Source organism: Triticum aestivum, chromosome 7A (assembly GCF_018294505.1).
Source record: "Triticum aestivum cultivar Chinese Spring chromosome 7A, IWGSC CS RefSeq v2.1, whole genome shotgun sequence".
NCBI lineage: Eukaryota > Viridiplantae > Streptophyta > Magnoliopsida > Poales > Poaceae > Triticum > Triticum aestivum.
The window spans coordinates 97,915,910-97,927,885 of NC_057812.1; the positions used below are offsets into that span (position 1 = coordinate 97,915,910).

At 38.9% G+C, this 11,976-nt stretch overlaps 1 protein-coding gene across 1 annotated transcript; it reads left to right on the forward strand.

The window, feature by feature from the left end:
• The first annotated feature begins 1,834 nt into the window (after positions 1-1,834).
• LOC123150776 (uncharacterized) lies at positions 1,835-2,938 on the forward strand. The gene has a single exon (XM_044570606.1). It carries the CDS (start codon positions 1,835-1,837, stop codon positions 2,936-2,938), a length of 1,104 nt encoding a protein of 367 aa, XP_044426541.1.
• Positions 2,939-11,976: the final 9,038 nt, after the last annotated feature.

The following is an 11,976-nucleotide window of genomic DNA, read 5'->3' on the forward strand; positions in this document are numbered from 1 at the left end:
TTGATGAAAGTCTTCAGTTCAAGTTCTTCAGAAAGTATATCACATATTCTTCAGCGGCGAAAAATGTAATGGGATGGGTGAGGAATTTGAAATCAGCTTGGCTCAGTGAAGACACAGCGATTTGGTAGACTAGTTCCAGTTGTTGTATCAACTATACGTCTGGTTGAGGCATCTGAGACGAACTTAGAGGACACATGGTCCTCACCGTATTCCTCTTTAGCTAAGGTCACTCAGACCTCGCCCAATCACTTGTGGTAAGTCTTCAAGGTAGACTTCCAAAACCTTCGCAGACTTGTTCGCCAACATAATGACTCTTGGTGTGCTCAGAACATGACACCTAACCGTCTAGAAGAATGATAGTCTTGAAAGATAACAGGCGTTTGATCACACGGATCAATCTCTTAAGTGATGCTCAGTCACTTTGGCTATGGGTTTTTCCTCACTTAGGATTCTCTCAAAGTCATCAAATGATGGGTTGCTCTCAAATGACATGTGTCAAGTTCTCATGGAGCAGCCAACCAACAAATGGTTGTGGGGGCGACTATTTATAGCCAGGGCAACCCAACATGAATTGTCATAAATGCCCTTCTCTGATTCGACCATTGTCAGGATAATGATCCACTCGACAGCTGGCCTGCTGCACAGCAACGGTCAGAATTTGAACCCTCAAATTCATCAGGGCACTCAATTTCCTCACTTTTAGGCAGATCGCACTGGCGAAACCCTAACTCCTAAGTATGACCAAATTCGTCAGCGACCAGATGAACTTTGTCACTGTTGCTAGCAAATGCGTTAGCTGTTCCAGAGATTCCCAAAGGTTTCACTTGAAGTGGCTTGTGTATGTATAGGTTTGAGCATCACTTTGGAAATGTGAACTATGATTCACCTAGACCCCCTTTAATAGTACATATTTCCTATGACTCAAATAAGAAGAAATAAACTATAAAAACAAAAGTCTTTAAGCTTCCAGTCTTCACATCAATTTCTTCATAGGTCATACCAATTTCATCAAATTCTTCACTTGAAGAAAACCATTTTTGGGGGTCGTCTTCCATGTGTTAAACCAACTCTTCAGGGGCTATATATCCTATGTACAGTAAAAAACACATTAATTCCTCAACCTATTTGTCTTCAATACTCCAAAACCACTTAGGGATGCACTTACAAACTTAGTTGGATTTAACTCCTCATTAATTATACGATGCTAATGGTTGAGGATGTGGATGTACTAACACATCAATGCTTTAATGGTAATAATTTTTCTAATTTGTTTGGAAATGCATAAATGGTTCTAGATAAGGATGTATAGACACACATATGTAGCAATTCAAAAGAATGATGCTAATGTACTCATATATGAATATCTGACTAACAATCAATTCTATACAAAATAGCATGTTTATATATTTGTATATATTTTAATGCTTACTAAAGATTTACATTATCTTGTTTACTCAAAAACAATGGCTCTATATCAATTGCTACTAAATTTGGATGTATGGATGAGGATGAAATTTTACTATTATCCCTATTATGCTAAGTTATCACAATCACAGAAATTTCTCATACACCATTCTATTAATGTCTCTGACAAGCAGACCCAACACGTCCATGGGAATACGAAACTTCCATATTATTAGTAAAAGTCTCTTTTGGAGAATGGAAGGGACCTCGGGCTTTCACAACCCTTCCCTTCTATATAAGGGGAGTGCATCTCCACATATCTCCCATCAACATGTCGCTAGTCAACGGCTTTAGTAAATCTCAAGCATTTTGTAGATCCTTCTGGTTCCTATTTCTAGTAGTAAGTTTCTTTGTCCTTGTAGGATTTAGTATGCCGAGGCGGTCAGCTATCGCATATATCCATGATGACAAAGAGCGTGATTTCACATTCTTCAAGCGACGCGGCGGTTTGTTTAAGAGTATTGCTGGTCTCTCTGCTGTCACTGGTGCTAGGGTTGCTGTCGTCCTAGAGACAGAAAATGAGACGATGCATTCCTTTGGGACGCCATCTGCTGACCCCATTGCTGATGCTTTTCTATCAGGAGCACCACTAGTAGTTCCACTTGATGATGAGGCAACAACTGCCAGAATAGCCCAGCTACAAAGTGAGGTGGCTCGGCTTGATATGAATTGCATGAAGGAGTACAAGGAAAACCAACTTTCCATCGAGCGTATGAAACAAATCCAAGAGCAGTGCCCAGGTATGGCAGCAAACCATATCTTCTCGAAGGAAGAAGATCTCAGCCCTGGAGATCTCAACAATCTATCCAATGAAATCTCTCGTTTCCATGAGGACATTGGACATCGACTGCCACAACTACATCATGGACACAAAGCCATGACTGGTCGTGCAAGCATAAAACAAAACATGCTACCATCAAGTGGTCCACCATCGGATCGCATGAGGACTACCCCTTCATCAGTGCACTCACTATGGGATCACCATCTTCCACAACACCAAATGCATTCATCTCCACTTCCATCACCACCAGGACACATCATGGCACCAGGTTTTTCTCAGGTACCACCAATATTCCATCCCGCATCATCTCCTTTAGTGCCACAATTGGCTTCCCAGCAAGAGACCGCACCTAATCAGGCACATGAACTACCTCCACCACAAGATATAAGTGTCAAGGATTATGTAAGTCCTTGCAACCCAGTGAACCCACAACAGAATGATGCAAACTCTAACTCAACATCTAGGTATAATTTGGCGGTCTCTCCACTGTTGGTCTACTCTGGTGGAAATGATTTTACCGTCAATGACCCATTTGTCTATGAATCATGGGGTTATGCTCTATCGGATCAACCATTCCGCAATGAATATATAGAGAAGGATGCTTCCTTGGGCTATAATGGTGCCGATGTAGGGCAATCTTCCATGGGAAATGGTGGATGGGTTGATAAGCCACCGGAATCTTCTTCTAGCTAGATGGTGTTATCACTTCAAGTCTAGTGCTATATTGAAATAAAATTTGGTTACACTTTCATTTGGAAATTTGTAAACATTTGGACAATTTACTAATTCCCTTCGAGGCAATAATATGCATGTTCAATTTTCTAGGTATTGGACCATGAAGTTTTTTTATCTATGTGTCACATATTGTTTATTTTTCATTTTTATTGTTGACATGTGGTGAATCTTATGGATGAAGGAATATGAACATGGATTTAGAATTTCTATGTATTGGACATGAAGATTTTTATATCTATATGTCACATAGTGTTTTCATTATAGTCAAATATTTTTATTGTCTTGTTCAAATGTTATGCATCTTACATATGAATGAATATGAACATGGATTTATAATAGTTCCCATGTTATGATATTTTGATACAATCATTAGTAATTCAACTGAAGATAAGAGCTATGCTTATTAAATAAATTGAAAGATAGTCCAAATTTCCGCTCAAAAGGAAAGCAACAATCAATTCCTTTGATAGCATAACACCATCAACAACAATAACAACTCGATATGGGATTCATTTCAAATTATGGTAAATCAAGTTCGTAATAGATGGCCCTGCCTCTTGTAATTGAAATAGAACTAGAGTATGTGTGTGGCCACATAATGCTCCATCAATGGCATATAGGCACCATTAGAAACATAGAAAGGTACCCAAAATCTAGAGCTCTGCATGAATATATATTGTGAAATGACATTTTTAATGTGCATATTAGCATTAGTTCTACTAATCAAATACAACAACAAACATAGAAATATGTAATCACCATTCCATACGGACACATCGGTTAATTTGCACAAGTACAACACTTCTATACAGGAACACCCTACATCTGAGACTTATGTATGACTTTTAATAACTTTGATCCTTTTTCCAGGTAAAATATAAGCTTTGTTCATTAGGTAAACTGAAGCCATGGTGGGTAGTTATAAAATGCATGCCAAACACAAATCATCATCCATTAATACCATAAGCACGTAGTTATGAACATAAAAAGAAACGCCTAGTCTAGGATTGACCTACCATATTGTATGGACTGAATTTTAATTTTTATGATACAACACATCCTTTTAACTGTAACAAAGCTTAGAGGATATATTGTTCACCGTGAATGCACAAACGATAACATTACCAACATAGAAAAGCACATCAAATTGGGTGCTCAGCTCGCACATATTATAAACATATATCATAGTTGAGTTGGATATCCCTGGAAAAAAGTAGAGTTTGGTATGATTTTATTTTCTTGCATTGTCCTTTTCTCTAATTAGTAATGCATATTTAGCTTTTTGTATTAGGACCATGTAAGAACAAAATACTGTTTATGCACATCAAAAGTTTTCTCCTTGTTAGCAGAATCCGAGTCTAACAAAAAATATCGGCTAATCATGCTGAAGTGAACTAAACCATCAATGAAGCATGGTTGCATCTTGAGAATGGTTTGGACCACCATGGATGATAGCAATTTTGTCCAAGGGAGTTGATTTATGAAAAAAATGGAGGTTTGGCATTGAACATAACCAAGGCCAGAGCAACTCAATTAAAGGAAACACACAAAACAAGATGACCAAAGTTAATAGAGTTTGACCAAGAAATTCTACAACATCTTGCATCAACCCGACTGCCCGTAATAACATAAATATACCCAATATCATTTGAGCATTAGTAGATGCAAAATATTAACTATCATTTTCAATTTGATTATTTATGAGCCATAAAAGTTTTCTCCTTCTCAACTAATTTTGAATATAGAAAAAGAACTATATGATGATCATGCTAAACAGAACTACACCATTAATGATACTTTGTTTGAAACTTGAGAATGGTCATGAGTGATCATTGATGAATACCACTGCGTCCAAGGGAGTTGACGGAAAATCTAGAGGAAGACTTGTCATTGAACATAGCCAAATGCCACATCAACTGCATCCCGAGGGAACAAAAACAAGGATGACCAGAAGTTAACAAACTTTAGCTATGAAATTGCTACTACATCTCTCATAAACTGGGTGTCCCATAATTATGTTGGCCCACCAAAATATATCCAATATTGTTTGATCAGTTAGGTGACTCAAACTATTCTTCATTCTTTTCAATTTGGATCACTAGATGGATGGTAGGCCAAAATTGTTTTTGAGATTTTTGGCATAGAAAAGAAAATAGGAAACTCAAATAAGTAAATGAATCAAACGGAAAAACAAGAAGAAACAAATAATGCAAAATCTACGCTAATCTCTTCGTAAAATTAGAAGGTGCGGGAGGTAGGTTAGATTTAGTTAATTTTCATCTAGATGGGAATTAGCAAATTCATAGATTAAAACTTTATTAGGAATTAACCTCAAATATCACTTATAATATGCATGATCCTTTCACTATGTATGCATGCGCTTCATTCCATGCTGCCTCAGATTGATCTTAGGAGACCTTGAATAGTGTGTACCACGCGACATCCTTGAGAGCCCCTTGTACGGGTTGGTGATGGCAAGTATAGGTCGTATGTCACACGCGAGCTAAGCATGCTCATCCACGTCCATGTCAGAGAGAACTGTTGCACTTGTCCCATGTCATGTACATGTCGACGGGGAAGTAGACGACGAGCGACCAGAGCGACACTATATTAATGTGGCCAAGGAAGCCGATGAAGGGACAGACCAAACATAACGTACTAAGACATAACTCCTAGCCCTCAAGGATGGCCTAAAGCTACACGATGCACCAGCATGGAGGAGGCGCTCTTGGGAAACCTCTACCATGAGTTCTCCACCCTCGATGAACTAGTAGAAGGTTTTAGTTGTAGATGTTGTGCACTATGGTGTAAATGTAGATGACTTCCATGAATGAGAAGGGGTATTAGAACCGCAAAGAAGTTTGATGTTGTGTTGCAAGTCACTAAATGTTGTGTAGCCATGCGCGCCCATCAAAGATGCCTTGCCCATCACCGAGTTCTACGCCAGCTTCGATTGCACTATATCCTAAACCAAATGAAATTCCTCATCATCATATTATTTAGCTGCAAATTTGACGTATGTATATGTGCAATATGCTACTATGGAATTTTGACCATCGCTCATGCTATTTATCAGTCCAATTGCATATCCACATTTTCGGTGGTAAAATTGCCACATGAAAAAGTGACTACATAAAAAAGAATTGTGATTGTGTGTCTTTAATACACTAGATATTCTTCGAACGCTATAATGGGGCATAAATGTTTTATCCGCAATTATCATGGTTTACTTATCATTTATTGTTGCAAAGTGAATCAATATTTATTGACTTGAAAAAGTATGATTCTATTTTGTGAGACAGATATATAAGACGTAGGAGTGTTGAGGAGATTTTCAAGGAAAACTGGTAGAAACAAATCAGCAAAGACAAAAATGGAAATGTTGTTGACGTGAAAGAAAGGAACTTACAGTGAAACCCTTCTATGGTTCTTTCATATTTATAGGAGTGATTTTTATATATTAGCTAAACTTTCAATGTATGTCATTCCATGGTTCTCCCCATTCCATCAGCATGGCTACTAACACGCGGCTAGCATGCATGCTAGCCCTTGAATCATGGGCATGTTTGATGCTTGTTCTTACAATACTATTCCAAGCCTTAGCATAATAACAACATGTTTCAATATCCAAATGACTGAGCTAACTGAGTTTTATAGGAAGAGAGCTAAGAGGCACTCGACTACTAACGAAAATGGGACTACCAATTTCTTTCACAATACGGATCTTAAAAGATGGTGAAAGAATAGGATTAGTGCGATTTTTACCATAATAATAACATGTTTCAATATCCTGATGATATTGTTGCTTGCTTTATTAATTACTTCACTAAACTTCTTAGTTCCAGTAATCCTAATTTAGATGTTCTTTCTCCTCTTAGTAAAATTATTGATAGTATGGTGGATTGTCCAACTGTGCTAGACAAAGAAGAAGTTCTGCAAGTGCTAAAAGGAATGATAAGTAATGCCTCTCCTATACCTGATGGACAAAGTGTGGCCTTCTATCTTTTGGCATGGAAACGGATTGGCGATGATGTTCCCAAGCTAGCTAGTCGAAGACTTCTATAGCAAAGGTAATCATCAATTGAATGGAACTTTTATAACTTTGATTTCAAAAAAAGATAATGTCAAATCTCCTCAAGATGTAAACCCATTAGCCTATGTAATGTAGTTTATAAAATCATCACAAAAACATTGGCTAGTAGACATAAGGATTTTTTACTTGACTATATTCATGAATCTTAACAAGCTTTCATTCAACATAGGATAATACCCAACAATATTGTGATATCCCAAGAAAACACTCACTCCTTTCAACTTGCTTCTTGGAAACATAAAGGTTCATGCCTAAAATTGATCTTCCTAAATCTTTCGATTGGATACAATGGAGCTTCATCAAGAGGCAATTGCTATGTGAAGGGTTGCATGGTCATTTGGTAGATCTTATACTTGAATGTGTATCCTTTGAAGTTAACATCAATGGCCAAAGGTTTGGTAGCTTTAAGGGATCTTGAGGTATCCGACAAGGATATCTCTGTCTCCATATTTGTTTATTCTCATGTCAACCGCTTGTCGCTTCCCATGTAGGAGACTTTAAATGCCACACATTAGAGCGACATTCAGTCGGGCCCATCTTCTCCCCTATCCACTCATTAATGTTTCTCGATGACTTGATTTTTTGTATCAAGGTAGATAACAATGATCCTAGTAGTGCTCATATAATCAATTCGTTCTATGCATCCCCTGGTCCAACTCCGGATCGGAATAAATCTACCATTTTGTCTAGCAAAAATATTAATGATTCCCATAGAAATGCCATTTAAAAATATTTTTCCTACTCCAGACATTGATCTTAACACTATCTAACTTAGTCATCCTCTTATTCTTCCAGGTAGGAATAGAGCTGCTGCATGTAGCTTTATTATTGAAAAAATTAAAGCTAAATTAAATATCTACAAGGCAAATAGGCTCTCACGTGTAGCTAGGAACATTCTCCTTAAATTTATTTCTGCGTCTTTGCTAGTTTATTACATGTCTACTATTCTTTTGAATAAAGGCGCCATATCCAAGCTTACTTATATTATTAGAAAATTTTGGTGGGCACGAATCCAGAATGATAATGAGTCTAAGGCTATCTCTTTTAGAGGAAGGATATTTGCAAATCTATGCACGAGGGACGGTTAGGCATTAGAGATTTAAGCATTGTGAACAAATCTTTAGTGGCTAAGGCAACTTGGAGAATTATCAATAATCCTTCCTCCTTAATTACCCAACTTCATAAAGCCAGATACTTCCATAATTCCTCTATTTGGAAATCTAATACACTTTTGGTCCCAAGTCTGCCTTCTAGGCTTCTTGAAGGAAATATTCCCTAGAGGCAATAATAAAGTTGTTATTTTATATTTCCTTATTCATGATAAAGGTTTATTATTCATGCTAGAATTGTATTGATCGGAAACTTATATACATGTGTGAATACATAAACAAATACGGTGTCACTCGTAAGCCTCTACTAGACTAGCTCATTGATCAAAGATGGTCAAAGTTTCCTAACCATAGACATATGTTGTCATTTTATAAGGGATTGCATCATTAGGAGAATGATGTGATGGACAAGACCCATCCGAGCTTAGCATATTGATCATTCAGTTTATTGCTATTGCTTTCTTAATGTCAAATACATATTCCTTCGACTATCAGATTATGCAACTCCCGGATACCTAAGGAATACCTTGTGTGCTATCAAATGTCACAACGTAATTGGGTGATCATAAAGATGCTCTACAGGTACCGCCAAAGGTGTTTGTTGAGTTGGCATAGGTCGAGATTAGGATTTTTCACTCCAAGTATCATAGAAGTATCTCTGGGCCCTCTCGGTAATCCACATCATAAGAAGCCTTGCAAGCAAGATGACTAATGAGTTAGTTGCAAGATGATGTATTACGGAACAAGTAAAGAGACCTGCCGGTAACGATATTGAACTAGGTATGAAGATACCGACGATCGAATCTCGGGCAAGTAACATACCGATGAACAAAGGGAATTACGTATGTTGTCATAAGGTTGACCGATAAAGATCTTCATAGAATATGTAGGAGCCAATATGGACATCCTGGCTCCACTATTGGTTATTGATCGGAGAGGTGTCTCGGTCATGTCTACATAGTTCTTGAATACGTAGGGTCCGCACACTTAACATTCATTGACGATATAGTATTATATGAGTTATATGATTTGGTGATCGAATGTTGTTCAGAATCCTAGATGAGATCACGCACATGACGAGGAGTCTCGAAATGGTCGATAGGTAAAGATTGATATATAGGATGATGGTATTTGGACGCCGGAATAGTTTTGGAGTGCACAAGGTAGTCATCGGGTCACCGGAAGGGGTTCCGGACACCCCCGGTAAATGTATGGGCTAAATGGGCCAATGGAGGGGACATACCAGCCTAATAGCGAGATGGTGTGCCCCTCTACATGGACGTCTGGCCCTAGGGTAAGGAAAGGGGAGGGGTGGCCCCTCCTACCTTTCCCTCCTCGTGAGAGAAAGGAAAGGGGGGCTCCTCATTTTACCTTCCTCCTCGTGAGAGAAAGGAAAGAGTATCTTCAGAATTTTCTGGTGCAGCAGGCGATCATCTGTAATAAGGGGCTCTCCGGGAGGAAGTTGTTACGAGATCCTAATGTTAGAGTTCGCAAAATCGTTTAACCCAAATGGAAGAGAGATCAGAGTCCCAGAGTATAGACAAGGAATAAAAGATTCTAATACCACCCAATTGGCGACGTGGGACCGTAAGCCACATAGCCAAGTTAGTAAAACAGTTTTCAGTTTATAGATTCAACTTCGGCCAAGGAGTTGGAAAGGGGGATCCTACAGGCAGTCGGCTCTGATACCAACTTGTGACGCCCCCGATTTGACTGTACACTAATCATACACACAAATGTGTACGAGCAAGATCAAGGACTCACAGGAATATATCACAACCCAACTCTAGGCACAAATTAAAAATAATACAAGCTTTATCTTACAAGCCAGGGGCCTCGAGGGGTCGAATACATAAGCTCGAATACACAAGAGTCAGCGGAAGCAACAATATCTGAGTACAGACATGAGTTAAACACGTTTGCCTTAAGAAGGCTATCACAAAAACAACATCGATTGAAAAGGCAAGGCCTCCTGCCTGGGAGCCTCCTAACTACTCCAAGTCGTCGGCGGTCGTCACGTAGTAGTAGGCACCCTCGGGGTAGGCGTAGACATCAGTGGTGTCGCCTGGCTCCTGGGATCCGTCATCTGGTCGCAACAAACGGGTATGGGAGAAAAAGATGTAGCAAGGCAACCGTGAGTACTCATCCAAAGTACTCGCAAGACTTACATCAGATCTAAACTAAGTATGCATTTGTATCAAAGGAAAAGGGCTGTATCTGTGGACTAAACTGCAGAATGCCAGAATAAGAGGGGGAGAAGCTGGTCCTATCAAAGACTAGCATCTTCAAGCAGCTCCAAGCATCTTGCAGCATCAGAAGAGATAAGTGTAGCATAAGGTAAAGTAGAAGAGTTATCAACCTCGGCCAAAGATCCTTTCTCGACTCCCTACGAGAAAGCAATCCCAGAGCCATCACTAGTAGAAAAAGGGGCTTTTGTCCCGGTTGGTAAGGCCCCTTTAATCCCGGTTTTCGAACCGGGACTAAAGGGTCGGTACTAATGCCTCTCCCCTTTAGTCCCGGTTCTTACACGAACCGGGACTAAAGGGCGCAGCCATGTGGAGCTCCACCTTTAGTCCCGGTTGGTAACGGGACTAAAGGAAATTTTATGATTTTTTTTTGAATTTTTTTTTGAATTTTTTTTATTTTTTTTATTTTTTTATTTTCAAATATCTGAATTATTTTAACCTCTAGTGTGTAATTACCACCCCTCATCACTGCTCAATTTATCCTCTAATCACCCCTCATCATTCCAAATCATCTAACTTCCCGAACGGTCACCCATCCTCCCACTCCCCCAGCCTGAGCACGCTTAACTTCCGGGTTCTATTCTCTCTCGTTTCCAAGTCTGCACTTGTTGTTTTCCTGACAATAGTAAGATGTCAATCATATTAACCTTCATGAATTTTGCTTGAGCATGAAGTGACACATTTCACTATTTGAGTTTGAAACTATTGTTTTAAAAAATAGTAATTATTTAGTAACACTAATATTTCTTGAATAATTAGTTTGACCACAGTTTGACCTGATTTGACCAAAATTCAAAATAACTGAAATAATTATTTAGTAACACTAATATTCTAGAATAATTAGTTTGACCATTTTTGACGACAGTTTGACCAGATTTTACTAGTAATTTTTTTGATTTTTTCCACTCTAGATCTTAAAAGCCCCGTAACTTTTTTTCTGTTAGGTTTTTGAGGATTTTGAAAATGTTTAACGGGGTTCCCCCGATTAAATTCGGATGTAACTTTTCGAGTAGATGATTTTTCATATAATTTTTTTTAATCTGAGTTCGTATGCAAAAGTTATACCCATTTTACAAATTCCAGAGAGATTTTGCAAATAAAGTCAAAATTCATATTTGTAAATTTTCCCAACAAGTAGACCACATATCACATGGGAAACTTTTTTTTTTGACATTTCCATCATTTTCTTTTGTTTTTTCTAAAACTAAAAAGGCGGTCCACGGGGGGGGGGGGGGGGGGGGGGGGAGTTTGGAAATGGGACCTTTAGTACCAGTTCGTGCCATGAACCAGTACTAATGCCTCAAAACCCATTAGTACCGGTTGGTGGCACCAACCGGTACTAAAGGTCTAACCTTTAGTCCCGGTTGGTGCCATCAACCGGGACTAGTGGGCATCGCACCCATTAGTCCCGGTTCGTGGAACGAACCGAGACTAAAGGGCCCAGGTGAACTGGGACTAATGCCTTAGCTGCACGAACCGGGATAAATGCTCACGTTAGTCCCGGTTCTTGACTGAACCGGGACTAATGTGAAAACTGCCCCGTGACCA

Excerpts from the sequence above, each read along its gene's own strand:
- LOC123150776 (XM_044570606.1), top strand. The coding sequence starts at position 1,835 with ATGCCGAGGCGGTCAGCTATCGCATATATCCATGATGACAAAGAGCGT.